Source organism: Pelobates fuscus, chromosome 6 (genome assembly GCF_036172605.1).
Source record: "Pelobates fuscus isolate aPelFus1 chromosome 6, aPelFus1.pri, whole genome shotgun sequence".
Taxonomy (NCBI): domain Eukaryota; kingdom Metazoa; phylum Chordata; class Amphibia; order Anura; family Pelobatidae; genus Pelobates; species Pelobates fuscus.
The window spans coordinates 71,588,359-71,609,532 of NC_086322.1; the positions used below are offsets into that span (position 1 = coordinate 71,588,359).

General features: G+C 39.7%; 1 protein-coding gene across 2 annotated transcripts in view; it reads right to left on the reverse strand.

Annotated features, from left to right (window-relative positions):
• LGI2 (leucine rich repeat LGI family member 2) overlaps positions 1-21,174 on the reverse strand; it is a 55,128-nt gene that overhangs the window by 14,748 nt on the left and 19,206 nt on the right. The window contains exons 3-4 of one of the 2 annotated variants that reach the window (XM_063459898.1): positions 14,574-14,645; positions 2,193-2,264 (exon numbers count right to left, since the gene is read on the reverse strand). In XM_063459898.1, coding sequence (XP_063315968.1) covers positions 2,193-2,264; positions 14,574-14,645 — 144 coding nt within the window. The remainder of the gene's footprint in view (positions 1-2,192; positions 2,265-14,573; positions 14,646-21,174) is intronic. The other variant, XM_063459899.1, reaches the window with a different exon arrangement.

A 21,174-nucleotide genomic window follows, 5' to 3' on the forward strand; every position in this document is an offset into this window, starting at 1 on the left:
GGAGCTGGGGGGTGGGGGGGTTGGTGTTAAATGGAGCTAGAATAGCCGGGGTACTCATGGTCTCAGCTTAGGCCGTCCAAAGAAATTTGACCTTTACAAGAAAACTCAACATAAAACATAGGGCATTCTCTATCAAAAAGAAAAACAGAGAGTAATGTTTTTGCTGCATTCATTGCGCCATGGGTCACAGGAACAATTTAGGAAGGTCCCAGAAAGTAGTGATGGTGGCCTGGGAGCTGATGCTGACACCCAGTTTAGACAGGATAGCATCCATTTTGGAGGCATCTGACACCCTGTACTCTGTGTTCTGGGGCTGTAGAGTAAGGTAGCGAGGAGATCCCCCCTGTACCTTATGCCGTTAGCGGTTAAGATAGATGTGAGAGGTCAGAGAGTATTCTTCCACTGCAAGGTGGTACGGGAAAGATCAGGGAAGAAGGTAAAATCTGTCTCTTCAAATTTGTACAGTGTCTTCCCTCTAGTCATGTTCAGGAAAGGCTTTATCTTGCCTGTTCTGGAATTGTACCAGAAGATCGTTGGAAGCAGTTGTTGAGCTCGGCTGAGGTTTAGGCAGACGAAACATGCCGTCAAGTGTTGTGCCCTTTGCTTGTTTAGGAGGTAGTAAAGCTGTAAACAACCTGCGAAGGAAATGAGGCGTTTCTGCCATGGTGATGCTTTCCGATATGCCCCTGATCTTGAGATGTTTCCACGTTCTCCTATCTTCCTGTGCTGCCAGTTGGTGGTTTAGAAGAACTTGGGCTAAGGCAAGGCCCTGAACCTGTTTCTGCAGCTCTGATATCGGTGAACTATGTGTGTCTGTGGTCTGTTCCACTGTTTCCATGCGTGCAGTGAATCCTTTGACATCTTCCCTCACCTATGAGATTTCAGCAGAGAGTGATTACTTGAGATCTCCCAGAAGACTGGTGAAAATTGCTGTTGTGAAGAAGGCTTGAATGGGCCCTTAAAGCCCAGATCTTCCATGCTGTGGAGAAGTTAGTCTCTGTGTCATCTGAAAAGTTGTAGAGGACCAACACCATATTGGGCCGCTCTCACCATGCAGCCTCCGCAGCAAATCCCCAATATCGGCGGTAAACCTGGGGCTATCTGGCCTCGGCTTATTATTTCTCTTCCCCATCTTGTGGTAAACACCTTTGGGCTTTGCAGTGGGTTGCGATGTCCCTTGATCTGGGTAATTGTAGCTTACCAGCACTGAGCTCTGCGGACCTGCGACCTCTCGTGTCAGGACCTAGCCCCGCCCCCTCTGAATACGATTTTAACTGTATTCATGTTCTGAATATTATTATGGTTATGATACAGTTATATCATATAGTAATACCAGGTTCTGATGTGTGCATATATAGTTGGTTGAGAATAGATCTGGTTTCACAATGTGAGGTAATTTTCATACTCCAAACAGTTTTGACCATCAAAAGCGTTCCAGCGGTTTAACTCAGAGGTAATAATTGCAACTCTGTGCACAGTAATATGCATAGAATTGGCATTGGCCAGTCACACACTAACTAACAAGGCCCACATGACACTATTGGAGGTGGAGCTACACCTCTGGCAGCAAGGAGGTAAAGCGAGTATGTGCAGCGTTTCATAGCAAATCACTGAAGTGGGCATGGTGCTTGAAGTCACCCTTGAAATATAAAAGATAATTGTGCCCATGGAAACAGCATTTTGAATGAGGGCAATAAGACTTGTAGATTATCTAGACATTGGTGGGAAAAGAGGTCAATTTAATTTGATACTAAGAGAATTGTACAGCTGGGGTATAGCAGTTAGTGCTACTACAGAGTGAGTAGGGGGATGGCCCAAATCTTTAAGATTTCATACCCACTGGGGGAAAAGTTCTCTTGGCTCCTTTCATTTCGTCTCCCCAGTAACTAGCAAAAGCATGAAGGACAGAGGGGACAGCCAAGCCAGAAGTATAGCTAATGAAAATCTAAATGTATTACATTACATTGTGTTCAAGGCCTAGGATATCCAGTGTTTATATGTATTACTCTGAGAGTAGCCAATCTTACACCCAATATCGATATTTATATAATTTTTACATACACTTGTCTCTGTGTTTTATTTGTCTTCATTCCCCAAAGAATTAACTAACCTTCAAAATTTCCTAGACTTGGTATAATTCGTCAAAAAATAATGTATATTTAAAAAAAAAAAAAAATACCTGCAATACTTACAGATTGATTAGATTTCGAAGTCCTCTGAATGCATATTTCGAAATGGTTTCTACTTTATTCCCTTCAATAAATCTAAAAGAAATAAAAGAAAAATCATTAGATCAAATGAAGCCAGTATTATCGACATATTACTTATTCATCTAGTCTTACAGAGAGAATGCAATGACATGGGGGATAGTGGGTGGGGGGGGGGGGGGGAGTGTATAATATGCTATATATTGCATGTGATATACTTTGTCTTGGTAAGTATGTTGGTATGTTGGTTAATATTGAGCTTATGCTCTACAGTCCTTGAATATTGCATTATGCTACATGTTGAAAGATTTCCACTCACTAAACCCAAGGGTCACTCCCCAGGCAAGACTCATTAGTAGTAATAAAGTTAATAAAGTATTTATTCCAGTTTCCTATACAAAAATAAATATAGCACTGTAATGCTTCCTTCCTAAAAGCATATAAGACATCATATATGGGATAGAGTCCCTCCCAAGAAGAGGAGGGTTTATAAACATCTATAAGGCACTTCAGCACACTCCTCACCCTTAGCCCTACTAGAATCCTCAGTTCTGTTTCTGCCTCTCAGGGGGAAAGTATATTTGTTTACTAGAGTAAGAAGGGCTTTCTATTGTTTGTTTGTTTTTCAAGCCTGAAGTTGAGGATGTGTGTTCTATTATGGGACACATGACCTCCCTATTAAGTCCTATATGATTCGGTCAGTGTATCGAAGCGTGCATATAGGGTATTGAACGTTCCTCACGTGGGTGTGCATTGGTGCCTCCTCTTGAAGGTCCCTTGGGTTGACACCCATTGCTGGTCTTGAGCTCCAGACAGACTATATTCTTTGTGTGGAAAGAACCTGGGGGCACCTTGTGTGTTCTCTTGGTCACCCTGTTCTCCCCACATCATCCTAAAGTGTAAAAGAGAGACACTTCAGAGACCCTACCTACATTTCGCTCCTTGTTGCCCAGTCTGTGGTTTGAGCAGGGTTCTTGAGACGTGACCCATTCAAGAGGCTTTCAGTTCTTGCAGCAGCATCTGTTTGCCTACCTGTCACTTCGACTGATCTGAGGTCTTCCATGGGAAGATTTTCTAAGCCACTTCCCCAGTCTTAACAATGTATCAAGAAGATGTAACTTTGTAAATGGTCTATATACACAAAACTATCCACTTACTTAGAAGAATCCCACACTTAGTCAAACCCCCGTGCTGGTGTTTCAATTCCTGAAATCTGTCAAATTGAAGATATAAAGTATATACACCGCACTGAGGTAGATGCATTAAGAAATAAGAGAAGCATTTCTTGCTGCACCTGTTTAATAGGAATAGTGCAGACACAACATAAATCCACCCGAGTATAATGCAAAGATAACAACATTTCACTTAAATATCTTTGCATGGAATAGAAGGGGGCAGGGGGAATCCTAAGATCATAAACTGATCATATTCCTATTAAACTGGCACAGTAAGGAACGCTAATTTTATTTCTTATTGCATCTACTTCAATGTTAAGGCACAGTTAGCCATACCCTCTCAGACCTACGTTGATCATTTCACATCTGCCTGAGGAGGTAAGGCTTGTGAGACTCACTGCTGTTAGGGTTGCAATGGCTGACCTGGTTAGCATTATGCCGCATGTGACTAAACTCTGGCAGTTGAATAGCTCTGAGCATGCTAACCATAGCTCCAGGGTTTTGAACTCCTTTGTCAAGGAAGATGCTGTTCATTCCCTGCTTAGCTTTGAGCATCGAGACATTCCAGAGTCAAATTATGGTTCTGTCTATCAGTTCCCTCACAACCTTTAGTCTGCCAGGAGGAAGTGTCTTATGCCTTTAGAGGCAAGCACATGAACATTCTCCTCTTGGAGGTTCTGCTCACTCTTAATCCGCCCCTTGCAGAGTAATAGGAAGCATTTAAGGTGCTGGGTCAAGTTTAGCTTTGCACTTTCCTGTTCTAATGACATTGGTGTGCTACTAGTGGTACAGACCTTGTTCTACACTGGTTTCTTCCCCTAAGTTTGTGAAGATTTTTTTCCACACTGTGAGACGCTCGCTGTTTTGGACATTGATTTTTAAGATATGTGAGCTATCTCTACAAGAAGGCAACTATTATCACATCTTTCAAGGACTCCATGGTTAATAAGTTGGAGGGGTTCCTACTTAGTCTCCATGAAGAGGGTCATCTGCAGTTCTTCATTGACTTCTGGTTTCAGACTGATCTTGGGTGTGATCGTGATGTCTTCAGTCTGACATCTTTCAGCACCCCATACTCTGGATCAGTTCCTACTATTATATTTTATTATTTATAAAGCGCCAGCAAATTCCGTAGCACTGCACAATTGGTATGTCACCTGTCTGACAATCTTTTGATCTGCTTGACCATACGATCCCACATTTTATGCTCTCAACATCCAAGGAAGGAAAAAAAAATTTGTGTCTAACATAACAAACTCCTCTCCTCCCCCTGGTGGTGGGATCCCACAAAGCACCATTATACACATACAACTAGAGGAGGAGTTGGAGAGGGAAAAGCATGTTGAAGTGTTGCAATATGGGTGTTTCTACCTCCTCTGGTTTAGAGAGACTTCATCCCATATGTGATAACTTGTTGCCTCTCTCCACCCAGAAGGAATGTACTTTATCAGAAACAAACATTGTGTTATAAAAGAGCACTATGATATAACATATTGTATAATATATAACTAAAGCACTACTGTAACTTGCAAAGTATTACATACTTTACATACAAATAACACTGTTATACATGCATTAAGTTAGCGTATGTAGACACTGTAACGTGCATAAAATCAAAGCCTGTTTTATCAGGGTCCCTTGGTTTATAAAGTTTCTTTTTATTTTAACAGTCAATACTTTATACTTTATTTATTCAGCATAACCTAGGCCTAACAATGAACTTGTGCCTTGGTGAGTATGGAAACCCAGACCGTTGTGCAATTTTGTTACTAAACTCAGGCAATAAGTACGTCTCACTCCTGTACATTAGACAATGTTAAAATGTATCTGCCACGGTAATCACAATTTAGCATTGAATTAGATTAGACAATTTACATTAGATTATACATCGTAAAAAACATTGCTATAAAATTACTGTATAGAGTTTAATAAAAAAAAAAAAAAAAACAACTCTCCTGACAATCAATTTCCAACATAGAGCTCTGTTACGATTGCACATTATTCCACTCTGATACTGATGCGCTGTCAATGAAGACATATTGTTGATGTTAATGAGGAGGCTTGCTGTGTTATAGGAAGAGTTCCCAAACAGGGCCAATTTGTACAGAGAGTGGGGTGAAGCATGGCATGACATGGAGGTAGGTATTACATTAGTGTAATGCCCACAGACCTCTGATGGTAGGGTTGTTCGAAGCGTTGGTAAGTAGTAATATAACTGCTCCTACAGCAATTATTTATGATATATACTGGGGACAGGTTTACATACTGAAAATGTATACAATATTTAATATATTTATTTATTTTTTAGAAATAAGAAAACACGCCATGATTTATCATGCAAGTGTGAAACTGTATTCTTACAGCAAAGGTAAACTTTACTGTTAGAAAAACTTCTCAGTCTCTCAGTAATTATTTTTCAATTCTTTATTTAAAAGGTGTCAAACTTATAAATCAAACAATTTTCAAATTACAGAATGTCTGGTCACACCCGTGATTTCCTAATAAGGCAGTCCTTACTGCAGGAGCACAGAAAACAGACAACGTTTCGGCACTCTTATGTGCCTTTGTCAAGTATAAGCGTGCCGAAATGTTGTCTGTTTTCTGTGCTTCTGCAGTAAGGACTGCCTTATGAGGAAACCACAAGTGTGCTCAGACAATATGTATTTTAAAGATTGACTTTACTTGGGAATTGACCTTCCCTGTTTGGAGGCATCCTAGTGGGAGTATCCCCCAACAGTGTGTGCATTACCTCTTACCTCAAAATTATAAATCAAACAAGTCTGAATGCGTAAGAAGACATCATTTTTTAATAGCAGGTCTAACAGTAGCCCAACATTGTAACATTAAAAAAAATGCCAGGAAAGGGTAGAAAGAAAAAAAAAAAACAGCAAGAGGAGGGGGACTGCCAGCAAAATGTAAAAGCAGTAACCCATGATTAGGAGCCATATTCTTCAAGACCATGACTAGCAGCTGTATACTCCCATGGACTGATTAGGTTTTAAATGATCTAATTTTGGGTACAGCCACAATGGCTGTGAATGTGCTTGCTCTTGTTCAGATATCATAGGTATATGTGTAATTATATAGCATGAATCTGTGTGTTATCAATGTATAACATGGATATGCATGTTATTAACCATACAGAATGAACATAAGTAATACTAATAAATAGTGGCACCACTAAATTGTTTTTATTATATTGCTGATTCAGCAAGGGAGAGTATGGTCTGCACCTCCAGCACATGACACATCGCACACAGCCACCACAACATCATACCCAGCACCCCATATCACAAACAGCCTCCCCTCATACACCCAGCCACCACATTACTCACATTGCTGTGTGTTTTATTATTGAGGAGCTCTGTGACACACTCACACATATAGTACATTACAAAGTGGTTTGTTGCTGTGGAGCTTTATGAAATAATAATACACACTGCATATTGCTGCGTTTTACAAATGTGGACCTCTGATATATCCATATACTCAACACATTGCTGTGAGTTTTCTTTCTGGGGAACTCTGTTGTACATTTCTGCACATTATTGTGTGTTTTATTTCTGCAGACCTTTGTAATAAATTACTACACGCTGCATTACTGTGAGTTTTTTTGTTTTGTTTTGTTGAGGAGGTTTGGGTTTATCCCCACAGCTCTAGATCACAAAATTAAATCTGAGTTAGCATTAGAGAAAAAAATCAGAGCTCCAATGTCACTCACAGTATAGTGAAGCATTTGTATCAAGGAGCTTCAAAGCAATAATCTTTGTTAGTGTACTTGCTGTGTGTATGTAAATGTAGTATGTGAGTCCTTTACAATTTCAATAGGTCTTTGGTATTTGCTATGTATAGGTTCACCTATGTGGCATTCTGTGTGACACCCATGATTATAATTTCACTGCAGATCATATAGCGGACAAATGCATGTTAACACAGAGTGGATGTGATCACGTATGCTTTTGTAACAAAATATTCTCTTGTTACATACTTGCCTGCTGTCTTGTTAAGTGGTGTAGCTGCAGACCAGTTAAAATGTCTTGGGTTCTATGCTGTGTAAATATTATTTTTACAAACTGCTATTTTGAAAATGTATGTTTAGTGAAATAATTTTAGCAGGTTTCAAACGAATGCATATAATTCAACTTAACTAAAAAAATATATTAAAACACAACAAACTGTAAAATTAGAAACTTGTAGGAAAACAGAGACAAAATACAGTTCATTCTGTAACTATATATACTTCCTAAAGCACCACCTACTGTTTAGTCTGCCCAACGTACTCAATAAATATGATACGTTTAATAAGATAAGTTGTATTTGTGGGAAGAGTTAGCGTTCCTATAAATGCACGCCATTCACCCCACCCACCTCACCCTCTTAATTATACAATCCTTTTACAGGCCTACCCCTACGTCGATTCTGGCACACCACACCGCACCGACTTAATTCCAATCACAAGGTATTTCACGGTAACGATATTAACCGACCACAAATTGTATTGCTTCTCCAACACCCCTTCTGAACAGTGTGTCCATCATCATTTTTGCAATATCCTCTTAGAATGACGATTAAAGTATTCTACACGTTGTATGAGATGTATGATAATTTACAGGGTGGTATCTCAAATTATAGTTCTTGATCTGACTTCTTCCCAGCTTTATTTTGGCCAGAATCCTCAGAACATTTTGGTCACTTTTTTTTGTTTTTAAATTCTTTATTTATTTTGTGCTTGTTAATACAGAGACAACCTGTAAAGCGACTGTCACAAACGCACCCTACTTCAAGAGTGTGCGTGACGTAGTTGTGATGGTGAAGGGGTTAAAGTTCACTATTTGTCTGCACTAGACTGGAAATAATGATAAAATCCCACTTAACACCAACCACACTTAGGCATAATAATATAAATATTACTATTTTAACGCTTCCACCACCAAAACAATTTATAAATGGGGTGCCTTGGTTCCCCAGGTAAATCAATAATAAAAACCCACCAAATGTAACTTGGCACAATATCTATGTATTTACAAAATACTAACTAGTCTCTTCAGGTAACGTGATTCTTTACCAGACAAAGGCAGAACTTAATAAAGGAATATTTATCATGAGCAAATAAAATAGTTACAGTGCATACAAAAATATAGATGACAATCAAAATTATTTGCACCAACAATAGATAAAAACAAAAGGGATAAAATAACAGAAAGTCATTATCAATTACTCAGCTCTTCAAAGTAAATAATTTTACCCCAGGGGGTCTCTGGTAGGAAAGATGGTGACTCACTTATAATTAGATTCTGGCCCCTGGCAAGTACTAAGACATTTCAGTATCATTGGATATATTCCCTGTGGATTACCACGCCCGGTCTATAGGTGGAGTTAAGGTGTATCTATAGAGATAATGAGTGACCACCCCCTTGTGTTTCAGACCAACATAAATCCAAATGGAAACATTTGGTTCTATCTTCTCTTATGTACCTGCCACAGAAATAATAATTGCATCTACGAATTTGTTATTATTTTACCCATTCTATAAATATGTCGTACACCTTACTTGCGACCCAATATGGCAGACATCACAATTCCTTCCCCTATGGTTAAATTATGTCAATCATGTTTGGGCTTGTTTAGAAGATGGCGCTTGTCACATTCCAAATATAACAAAAAAAGAGGCTTAATTGTTATTCTGTGGGTAAATAGTAATGTTTTTTCCTTCTGGATATAGTACTGGAACAAGGTTAATGGCCATTAGCATATCAAATAGATTGACTCATCAATTAAGAGGTACAGGTCATATGGCTGAAGTCAGACATTCAGGCTTTCCAAGTGTAGAATCTCACACCTTGCAGCTTTCACATTCCTCTGCAATTTACATTACCCCTTCTGTCATCTGACCTCTGTGGGGGTCCCAGTTTCAAAATGCATTAAGGCTATAAACCTTCCATACAATCAAATTAACCCCTTTTGACATTGACAATACCACCTCAGATTATCTATGCACTACACAAATTACATTAAGGGACAATATTCCATAGTGCAGTAATGAATTATGCACCCTTGCTGTGACAGCGACAACAGTACAGAAGTATTAATTGACAAGGAAAAACATATAGGTAGAAGGCATCAGTATCTAGTAGTGTAACAGTATGTAGCAATCTCTATTATTGCACATTTTTATAATGTAAAGTAAAGTCAAGCTGAATAAACATTTCTAAGTGCTAAGAAGACTCTTCATATTCATATAAAGGTGTAGCGTTAGACATGGCAAGTGTGGAAAAGAAAAGGGCATGAGGTTTTCATGAAAGATAACAAAAGTGTAAACAAATACTTTAAACTGAAAACTAATAGCTTAAATTGGGTGGGTAGTAGTGCAAGGATAACGTTAACAATGCCCTGTATGAGTCTCAGGTCCTAAGGGAGGTAAAGGACTGGGCCCCATGTTTAAAAGGCCGCTTAGCCTATGCCCATTGTCCAGTGCAGCTCGCCCCACAATTGTGGAAGCCCCCAGAGCTCAGTCAACCCACTCCACCAGTCTCAGGCTCTATAACCGTCCTACACTTGGGTCTCACGGACCCAATCTGTCCAGACAGAGATTCAGGATCCACGCTAAAGTCGTCGCTGGATACATGCTTCCCTGTGCCTGCAGAAGTTTCCCCTTTTAGACTAAGGCCAAGGTAGGTGATGGTAGCGTACCCGTGGGCCTCTCCGGTTTTGAGAAACTCTCTGCTTAGCCTTCTGTCTCCTCTGTGCTAACAGCAAAACTTACGGTGGGTCAGTGCAGACTGCAAAGGTAGGGTATGGCTAGATGGTGACTGCTGTCTTGCTTCTTGTGTCTGCACCCTTGCAGTGACTTTGGCCTAGAATTTGAACCACAGCTGCTCAAAAGCCCTATCAATGTGGTGTTTGTGGAAGGCCCGAAGTTCAGATGTCTATGCGATGGCCATCTTATTTGGAAGGCAACGTGTATGCGGCCCTGCAGAGTAAATCACAGGGTGCAGCTCTCCACCGCTAGTCTGAGTATCGTTGGGCACACAGTGAGGACTGGGATATCCCCCATGGGTACAGACGGGGGAGGAGGTGACAGGGCTATGGGCAGCTTTTCGTGAGATGCAAGCCCAGTACCGGGAGATCGTCTGCTTCTCCCAGCCATGAGGCCGTCAGACTTGTTCAGTACCCAGCAGGATAGGGCTCCACTGTTTGAGTTTGGACTGTCTTCAAAGGTGGTACATTCATAATTCTGATTCACATTCAGCGTGAGTAAACCCTTAAAATCTCGATTATAAATTGTGGTAGCAGGAGCTAATGAAAGACACGTCTGGCCATCTTAAGTGCCAGGACCCGCCCACATTTTGGTCGCTTTATACATATCCAGGTGCAGTATTCTATTTAGAATTCATAGGATTCCTTCTTTGATTCTGTTTCCACATTGAATGTAGGCCAACTGCCCAGTGTGCCCATAGCTGAGAAACAAGTATTTCCCTAATTTGTAAAATGTTTTCCACATAGCCTTTGATAATAGCTTGCTTTGCAAGTAAGTAAATGTTATTATAGCTTCTCGTTGTGGTGTATGGTGTTCTCATTAGTCCAAACACATCACTGGATATATTTTAAATATAGTTGGATTTTTTGGGGAAGTGAGTTATTTAAATATAGACCTTGTATCATGCAGCATGCACAATATTATCATGTCTATAGTTAAATTCCACCCCTACATTGTGGCTGTACCACAGATTAACATACTTGTTGTAAACAATGTGTGTGACTGGTTTGGCATTTTTTTGTGGTAAGTTTGCACTAGTTCTTGCCTAGACCTCCTATTGGTAGGAGTTCCCCTCATCTTAATTTTGCCTTAATTTTCTCAGAATTGCATTATATCCAATTAATCACAAAAGAGTAATTTTTAGAAATGGTAGGTATGAGGAAATGCTGATTGGCCAGGGTCAGAATTGACGATCTCAGCCAATCGAATGCTTTCCTATGGGAAAGCATGGTGATTGGCTAAGATCACCAATTCTAATAATGTGTAGCCAAGGAGGTGGATCAAGGGTGATGCCAGTCCCAACCGACCTGCATGGTGCTGGAAATGAGGTTTTTACTAGCTTTAGGAGGGGCAAGGAGGGTTGCAGGGGGGGCTAAATAGTTAGTTTAACACTATAGGGTCAGGAATACACTTTTGTGTTTCTGACCCTATAGTGTTCTTTTAAATTAATAGGTCAAGACCAGTAGCTCTATCATTAAGCTAGCCTAATTTTTTTTTTAAATCATAAAATGTAAAAAATGCATACACCTAGATTCACGAAGCGGCATAAGGCTTTTTATTAGTGTTGCAGGAAAGTCACACCAAAATTCCAGCATGAGCACTTCACAGGAAATCACAGAATCTCTATTGTCATTTGGTATTCATTAAATGGCACTGTTGTTTCATACTGTATTTCTATACATATCCAATTACAATGATTTAACTCTTAAATGGCAGAGAATTGAGCATTGAGACTGCTGAGGTTTGATCTATACTCTAAAACTGTGTCATCAAGGAATAGTTGTTTTGGCCTAGAGTCTCCCTTTAACTAGCCACTAGTGTGGCTATTGAACCAGAAGTCCCCTAGTGCCATCTCACGGGAAGCTGTAAAACTATTTACAAATTGTTTGTTGCTTACTTGGTTCTGTCTAGCACCTGAAGTCCTTCTGGTGAGCCCTAAAATGCCAATGCAAAGCTTCATATTTCCACATTTGGAACGTCCATTTAGTGCAACTTTGAACCTCATTGATTGTTTGAGAGTTTCAGCTGATGAGGGCAGAGTTCAAGACTGATGATCTGATTTGGAACCCATTAGTAATTGAAGTCAGAACAAAGATAAACCATTTAATGAATACCAATTTTGAATCAATGTGTATGTGTTTTATATATTTATTTTTTATTGCAATTTGCTATGATTTTTTTTTTTTTTTTTAAAAATAGGCTAAGCTAATGCAAATGCAGAAACTTCATATGAGAATTTATTTTATATTTTGTTAGGTATAAAGTTTATAAAACTAGATAAATAGTATAAAAATTATCAAAAATAATTTATTAATTAAGTAAAAAATAAATCAGCAAAGGACTAATTCCGATCACCACTGTTATACCTTAACCGGACAATTAAATACAAAAATCTCATAAAACAGAATAACAAAAAAAAAAAAAAAAAAAAAATTTATTTATTTTTTTTTTTTTTTTTTTTTTTTTTTTTTTTTTTTTTGTTATTCTGTTTTATGAGATTTTTGTATTTAATTGTCCGGTTAAGGTATAACAGTGGTGATCGGAATTAGTCCTTTGCTGATTTATTTTTTACTTAATTAATAAATTATTTTTGATAAATTTTATACTATTTATCTAGTTTTATAATCTTAAGCGCACACACCCTATTTTCCATTTCTGAGTATATAACTCATCAAGTCGCTAGAGTGGGTGTGTAGCTGCTACTCTTCTTTTTTATTCATTTACTGATTTATTTGTGGTGTTATCACTGCATGTACCGTTTTCTATAGGTATAAAGTTTATCTTTTATTAGTCATATATAATTTATTTATTTGAAATGAATTATCTATATTTACATTTAACATGTCAATTCCAGCCCTGTGAAGGACTCCTTAAGTCCATATACATGCATCAGACAAGGCAGCAGTGACTTTAATGCAGTGAAGGTACCCAATGGCTTGAGATGGTAAGTTTTAATGCATTGCAACTTTAATACAGGCTCATTCAGGTTATTCATTAAACTAAGTCAATAAAAAAGTGCTAACTACATAATGAAAATGTACAGTGACATTAACCCCTAAAAGACCATTGAAATGTCATGCCATCCTCACAATATGGTACCTGCAGTCATTAAATGAGTGGAACATTCCATTTTGTAATAGAACTTTTAAATACTAGATTGTTATAATGCAATATTTGCCATTGAACTGTGACAGTCACTCCAGAACCATCTTTATGTTTTTGCATAGGCAATGGTGCAAGAAGGTATCCCATACTGGTCTCCTTCCATTGACAGTTATCACAGGATAGACTAATGCTCCTATCTGTCCAGGCATTTGTATTTGTATGGATTGTGTGCACTATGCAAATCCACATCTGCTTAAAAAGATATTATAGTCACCAGAACCACTACAGCTTCATTTAGTTGTTCTGCCATCTATAGCCTGACCCTGCAGGGTTTTTAATGTAAACACTGTGTTTACGTGACTGCCTAGTTACACCTCCAGTAACAGTCACTCAGATGGCCACTAGAGATGCTTCCTGTGTCAGTGCGGCACAGTGTGTAGCACTGGCGCTCTGCATCTCCACACACTGCATGGAGATGCTGAACCCCTCCCATAGAGATACATTGATTCAATGCATCTCTATAAGGAGATACTGATTGGCGCAATTAAGTATTTTGCTTCGCATGCGCAATAGCCTCCCAATGCTTTCATATGAGATTAAGATTAATGATCGAAGCCAAGGAGGCAGAGCCAGAAGCGCCAAGACTGGTGGGGGTGGGAGAAAGGGAGAGTAAAAAAATCACCTTTCAGGGTGATCTGACAGGGCTATAAGGGACCTTACTAGTGGGTTTAACACTATAGTGTCAGGAATACGTTTGAATTCCTGACACTAGAGTTTTAATTTAATAGGCTGCTTCACAGTTTAGTGTGAGTGAGCCTGTGCCGTGACTGCTCGTATGTGTAGTAAAACAATTATGTCAACTAGCTCTACCTAAAAAACTGTAAATGGAGCTGTCAGTAAGCTGACCAGTAGCCTTGTTGCAGCTCTTCAGCTTAGGCAGTAAGTCTATTCATCCTGTGTGCTACAATGCCAATGACAGAATTAAAAGTCACATAAACTCCACATAAGGACTTAATAGAATATGTTTGTCTCACTCCGAAAATAATGGATTAGCGCCACTACCTGCTTTAAGCAAGCTCGCGGCAGAAACGGTAAAGCCTGGAGATTTTCACTAAAAGTAGAATCGTTTTTTTTTCTTTCTAATTTTTTCTAATACATAAAAAAATGGTTGGTCAACTCCAATCTGAAGTGTCTCAGTATAAAAAATAAAATAAAAAAATCCAAACATAATTTTTTTGATTATTCATATACGTAAACTAACAGCTGAAATTCAGCTCAGAGATTGTGGACAAAACAAATGCAGCATAATATATGAAATGGGAAACTTACAGGTATTCAAGGTGAAAGAGACCAGCAAAGGAATCATCTCGAATGACTGTGAATGAGTTAGAATTCAGCAAGCTGAAAATGAAGACAGCAGGTTAAAAGGGAACCAGACAATGCGATGTTCAAAATTAGTCTAGCTGAATGTATCGGACAATGTGGCAGAGTACTGACAGGTGCGTTACACTGCAACAAGAGCGATAGACTCTTCTAATGCTCTCATGAAGAGGTTGAGCATAAGTTACGTCTGCCTTTTGCCTTCAGAAGTGACTTTAATATTCTTTAAAATTGTCTCCAAGTGAACTTTTTTGCTTTACAGGTTGACATATTATGAATTATGAAATCTAATGTTCTTTAATGTATATATTGATGTAATGCTAAACAGCATACAATGGGATGTTGGTATGTACATAATGAAGCATTGATAAATAGACCTCACATAGAGATGCCAAAAATTAAAGGTACACACCAAGCACCATAAGCACTACAGCTCACTATAGTTGTTATGGTACCAGGAGTGCCCTGCCATACCCCATTGTAAAGCGTAAAAATGTTTTTGAAAGGTTTGACTTCTTACCTGGGTTCTGCCAAGTTTAGCTTCCTGCCTCCACTACCATTGCCGGACTGCCAGAAGTGCCTAAGTAGGAAATTGTGTTGCCTCTCTAAGCTATTGGCTGGGAGTGATCAGCTGCATTGTGCTACATTGCAGGGTAGTGGAGGCAGGGAACAGCACCCCAGGGAAGACATCAAACCATTCAAAATTGTTTGACTCCTTACAATGTGGGGGTGGGAAGAGGAGGCTACAAGGCACTTGGGGCATCATATCCACTACAGCAAGCTATAGTAGTTATGGTGCTTTGAGAGTTCCATTAAGTCCCACCATTTTTGACTGCCTCCTACAGATGCTCTATATTATTATTGGATTAATTGTGTTAGGCAATACATGGCACAGTGGTAAATTTAGATTACTTGGTATGATTAACCAAAAAGGCTTTACCAGTTTACCTATGGTTACAGTGATTCCAAACCATATTTGGAACCCGAGATTTTTCCAATCCATAACTACGGTTTATTCTCATCAATGGCTTATAAATGTTGTGCTTACTTAGAAGATTGCTGCAGGTGTATAAAACCCAACAACTCTCATCAGTTACTGTGCAGACGAGTGAGTGACACTTTTTATTTACAAAAAATCGTGGACTTTGGTGTGTTCATAACAGAGTTGTCAAAACCTACCCAAAATAACCGAGTTCACCAATTTTGTTTTCAACATAGCACAAGTCACTGTTTACTGAATGCAATATTTATTCTATGCACAGAACGACTGATGTGTCACATATCAATGCTACCTGATACTCCTTTTCTGCTCTCTCATTTTTTTATTTTTCCCCAATTTTCTCATTTAAATGTCCAACTCTGGGGAGAAAATGTCCAACTCTGATAAAGTCACAGCCTGGCTATTTTACCAAATTTTTGCAATTCAGTTTCAAAACTTTTTAATTAGGTGTTTAGTAAACAAAATACATTTTCAACAAATACATTGTCCATCTGTTAGGCTTTATAAAAAAAACAAGATGAATAATATTAAGAGTTAAATCTATATCCTATTTTGCTACATTTTTCCAGTTACAAAAATAAATCTGTGTGTGTTGGAACATCCAGAAATAGTGTTATATTACAGAGAGTCATTTGCTATCATTAATAAAATAATTTACATCTTTCTTGAATTTCTTGTAGTGAAACCAGGCTGTGCCCAGATTGGTCTGTCTGGAATCCCAAGTGACTGCTTGGTCTACGAGCAGCTAGTATTTTAACCTCTAGTGTTGTTTCCAGTTCCCTTTTAAGTATTGCTCATGTAGTAACTCATATACCCATCGATCTTCGAGGCTAAGATGCTTACTTTCCATGTGTCGGAGACAGGGGGCTGGTCGGTTGTTCGATGGTGTAGTTCCTGGTGTTGTTCCTTTGTGAGGGTCCTTCATGACCAGTTCTGTCTTGTGTTAGCCAATCAGGGTGGGAGCAAGTAGCTAGTAGCTGGTCTGTTTCTGCTGCTAGGTGTCCATTAAGAGGTGTTTGTTTCTTCATCCAGTAGGTATGGATCATGTCAGGTCTGTTGCCTGTGTAGTAGCCTTTGGGCCTTGGTGTAATGTGATGCTTGTTTAACCCAGATCTTCTTCCAGTATTGTTCAGTCTCCGCTCTTGGTGCGTCTTGAGTGGATATGTGGTTATTCTGCAGCTGTGTGTATACCTTGGATGGTTCTTTGATAATTCCGGCATTAATTCTCTTTGCTTCTGCTTCTGCTTCTCTGGTGTTTCTGCTCAGTCTGGTTGCCAATGATGTCAGCCTTATTTGCATTGGCAGTGCTAGATAAATATTGTCATTTAAGCACAATAAAGCTACATTTAAATTTTTAGTACTTCCTCCAAGTGTGCTCTTTCAAATCCTATGTATCCAGACCTATCAGGGTTACTTACTAAACTGAGAATTCCAAGATACTGTCAATTTTAAGGTCAAAGTAGCCAAATTGAAAGCAGGAGACCATAGATATAATTGTGTTTGTATGGAAATCCTACATTTCAAAGTTCTACTTTAAATGCCAAAGTGATATTGAGCATGTAGCATATCATTTTCTTCAATGAGGAGGCGCAAACCCTGTAACAATTGTTCTATAGTCCACAATAGTCCTGGTGAAGCAAGTGGGGCTGGGTGACTTGAGTCTTTCCACTTGTTGTTGTGCTACATTTGTTATCACTTCCATTTCGATCGAGGGTATAGATACGCAACATACATTGTTTCTAATACTTTAGACGGGTGTAGCAATTTAATGGGTATTAGAGGAAACCGTTAAAAATAAATCAGACATCACGTATAACGAGTTTGTTGGCCAGTTCTTCTAGGATTACAGTAATACTGAAAGTGTGTGCACCACTATACATTGTACCCGGGGTAATTCTCCTTTAAACGGCAACACATGATAGGTCACAGCTTTTTGTGATCAATGTGGCAGCAATTTAATGGTTTTATTCACTACTACTGACTTGCAAAACTGAGACAAAAACAGACAAATTAGAAAACAAAATGTAATAACTTGGAAAATTAGTTTATTTAGTTTGGCTCTTGGCTTACATTGGTCTTAAACTCGCTGCTTAATGAACTGACCCCTAGCTCTTTCTCTTACATGGTTAGAAACTAACGCATACAAGTAGCAGCCAATGCTATTTAAACAATGAAAAATACATTAGCAACAGAAAGTGCAAATTCAGCGTACCCTTATTTTCTACCTGACTCCTTGATACTGCTTGTTTGATGAATAGTATTTGCTCATACAAATATATAACCCCAATGCCACATGTTATTTGATAAATGAGACTTTATGGTGCAGTATTATTATTTTTTTCTTCCCTTTTTAATGAAGTACATTAGTTGGTAAATGTGGGTTTCTGCAGACATAATGTGATTTATAGGAAAAGAGTCTGGGGTATACAGTTCAGCATATTACGCTTTCATGGCATCACAGTTACAAAAAAACTTAGGCACAGCTGGAAGTTACATTTTTTTTATCCACCATTTGTAATTGTTACTGGAGATGGCTATTACTCAGAATTTCCATTTTATTGTGTGTAAGGGAAAACACAATTAATCACTCGATACTGGAGTTAAAAACATCTGCAGGAGATTGTAATGAGGGGAGCACCTCTACGGAATAGCATACACAAAATACAGTCAGGTGATAAAACAGAAAGCGCACATCTGGTTTAGTGTGATATTTAACATCTTTATAAATAAATAGATTTGCTATACATTTAATGTATTATTGTTAGTTTTTTTTCTACATTTGACGTAGCTCCCAACCTCTAGTAAGTCTTATAAAGGACCGTAACTAAAATTCCCTGAGAAATGTATATTGACAAGCTTGGAGTGTACTCATTATCTCTTAGTGTTCTATAGAAACAAGCTAAGAAAGCACAAGGCTTGTGACAAAAGCTCCCAAAAGCTGCCATGGCCTTTTGGAGAGGCTCGAAGGCCAGCCTCTTGTCCACAGAGTCCATGAAAGATGTGTGTGACAGCAGAAATCCATTGAAAACATTGTTACTTTTATAACTCTGCAGTGCCCTCTGCTGACTGACTAGAAGTGTGTGTATTTGCATAAGCTTGGTATGCAAATGAGTGCAACAAAATATGTAGTTTAATGTATATATTATTGCTTTTTAGTGTGTATGAAAATGTTACTTTCATTATATAGTTCATGTATTAATGATAATTGCTTGTTCTCTAATGTTCTATGTAATGGTATTTTTTTATGGTTGTCACCACAAATTTCCGGACTTGTCCCCAACGGTTAGTCCAAGTTCAAAGTTAAGTTTTGTATGTTAGTTCCTTTTGGAACTGTGTATCCTGTGTTGAATCTCAGGGATCCTAGTAACCGAGTCATCAGACCTTTTGGATGGCTGCAGGGCCGGATTAACATAGGGGCTGATGGAGCTGCAGCTCCAGGCCCAGGCCCATGGAATAGGCCCATTTAAAAAAAAAAAAAAAAAATTATTTTTTTTTACACACTACTCTTAGGTTTGCCACTTGACTGGTGTTTTACTGGCACAGCTGGTATTTTAAGCTGCCTGGCCAGTGCCAGTATTGCAGTAATACCGGCAATACAAATGCAAGTAATTTTCTCAGAATAAATGGAAATTACTCTGCAATACCAGCACCGGCCAGTAGGGGTCACTGCGTGTGGAGAGAGGCAGGGATAGGAAGTTACACAGCATATCCCTGCCTCTCTCTACTACTCACTGATCCATGGGGGGGCAGCAACACAGCACAGAGTCCAGACAGCAGCTCTACAGCTCAGGTAAGTGAGGGATTGGGGGGGAAAGGCAGCAGGGACACATGGGGACACTGAGACACTAGGGGACACTGAGACACTAGGGGACACTGGGACACATGGGGATGCTGAGACACATGTGGACGCTGTGAGACATAGGGATATTGGGAGACACTGAGACATTGGGACACGGAGACACTATGTTCCCATGTCCACCAGCCAGTGTCCCTAGTGTCTCAGTGTCCCCAAGTCTCCCAGTGTCTGTGTCCCATGTCTCTCAGTGTGCCTAGTGTCCCCATCAGTGGTGTATCCTGGTTTTGTGCTGCCCTAGGCAGGACAAAACTCAGGCGCCACCCCCACACAACCTTTCCCCCCGCCCCGCATTCTAAATACACACACACATTCACTGACAGATACACATACACTAGCTAACAGAAACACACACTCGCTAACAGAAACACACACACACTAACAGACAAACACACTCACTAACAGACACACACTAACAGAAACACACTCACTCACTAGCAGACACAAACTAGCAGACACACACACTCACTAACATACACACACACTCACAGGCAAACACACACTAACAGACACACAAACTAACAGACACACACACACACACACATACTAACAGACACACACACACTAACAGACACACACACTAACAGACACAGACACACACACTAACAGACACAGACACACACTAACATACACAGACACACACACTAACAGACACACAAACTAACAGACACAGACACAAACACTAACAGACACACACACTGACACACACACTAACAGACACACACACACTAACAGACACAAACACTAACAGACACACACACTAACAGACACACACACTGACACACACACACTGACACACACACACTAACAGACACACACACACTAACAGACACAGACACACACTAACAGACACACACACTAACAGACACAGACACACACTCACCCACCCACATTAACACATTTTTTTAAAAAAAAATTAACAAATTTTTTAAAATTTATTTTTAAGACATTTTTTTTATTTATTTTTAACACATTTTTTTTTATTTATTTTTAACACATTTTTTTTTATTTATTTTTAACACATTTTTTTAAAATTTATTTTTAACACATTTTTTTTTAATTTAACACCCCCCCACCCCCCCAGCCTCCTTACCTTTGGGAATGCTGGGGAGGGGGGTGTCTCTTCCTCCCTGGTGGTCCAGTGGCTGCTGGGCGATCGGGCGGCACTGCCTGGCGGCCGGCCGGCCGGCGAGGGAGCACTTCCCCTGAGCTGTCTGCTCAGCTCCCTCGCGTGCCTCAGAGTGAGGCTGGGAGCCGTAATATGACGTCATATTCCGGCTCCGCCTCCCAGCCTCACTCTGCGGCTGGCGAGGGAGCTGAGCAGACAGCTCAGGGGAAGTGCTCCCTCGCCGGCCGGCCGGCCGCCAGGCAGTGCCGCCCGATCGCCCAGCAGCCCGCCGGCATGTCTGTTAGCCGCAAGGCTAACAAGAACTTTTGCCTTGGGCATTTGGGGGCGGCTTTTTTTGCCGCCCCCTGGAAAATGCCGCCCAAGGCAAATGCCTTGTTTGCCTCGCGGCTAATACGCCCCTGCTCCCCATGTGTCCCTATATGTCCCAGTGTCCCCATGTCTATGTCCACAACTGTCCCCAAGTGTCTGTCTCCCAGTAAGTATCCCCTAGTCTCCTAGTGTCCCCTAGTCTCCTAGTGTCTGTGTCCCTAGTGTCTTAGTGTCCCCAAATGTTTCAGTGTCTCCATGT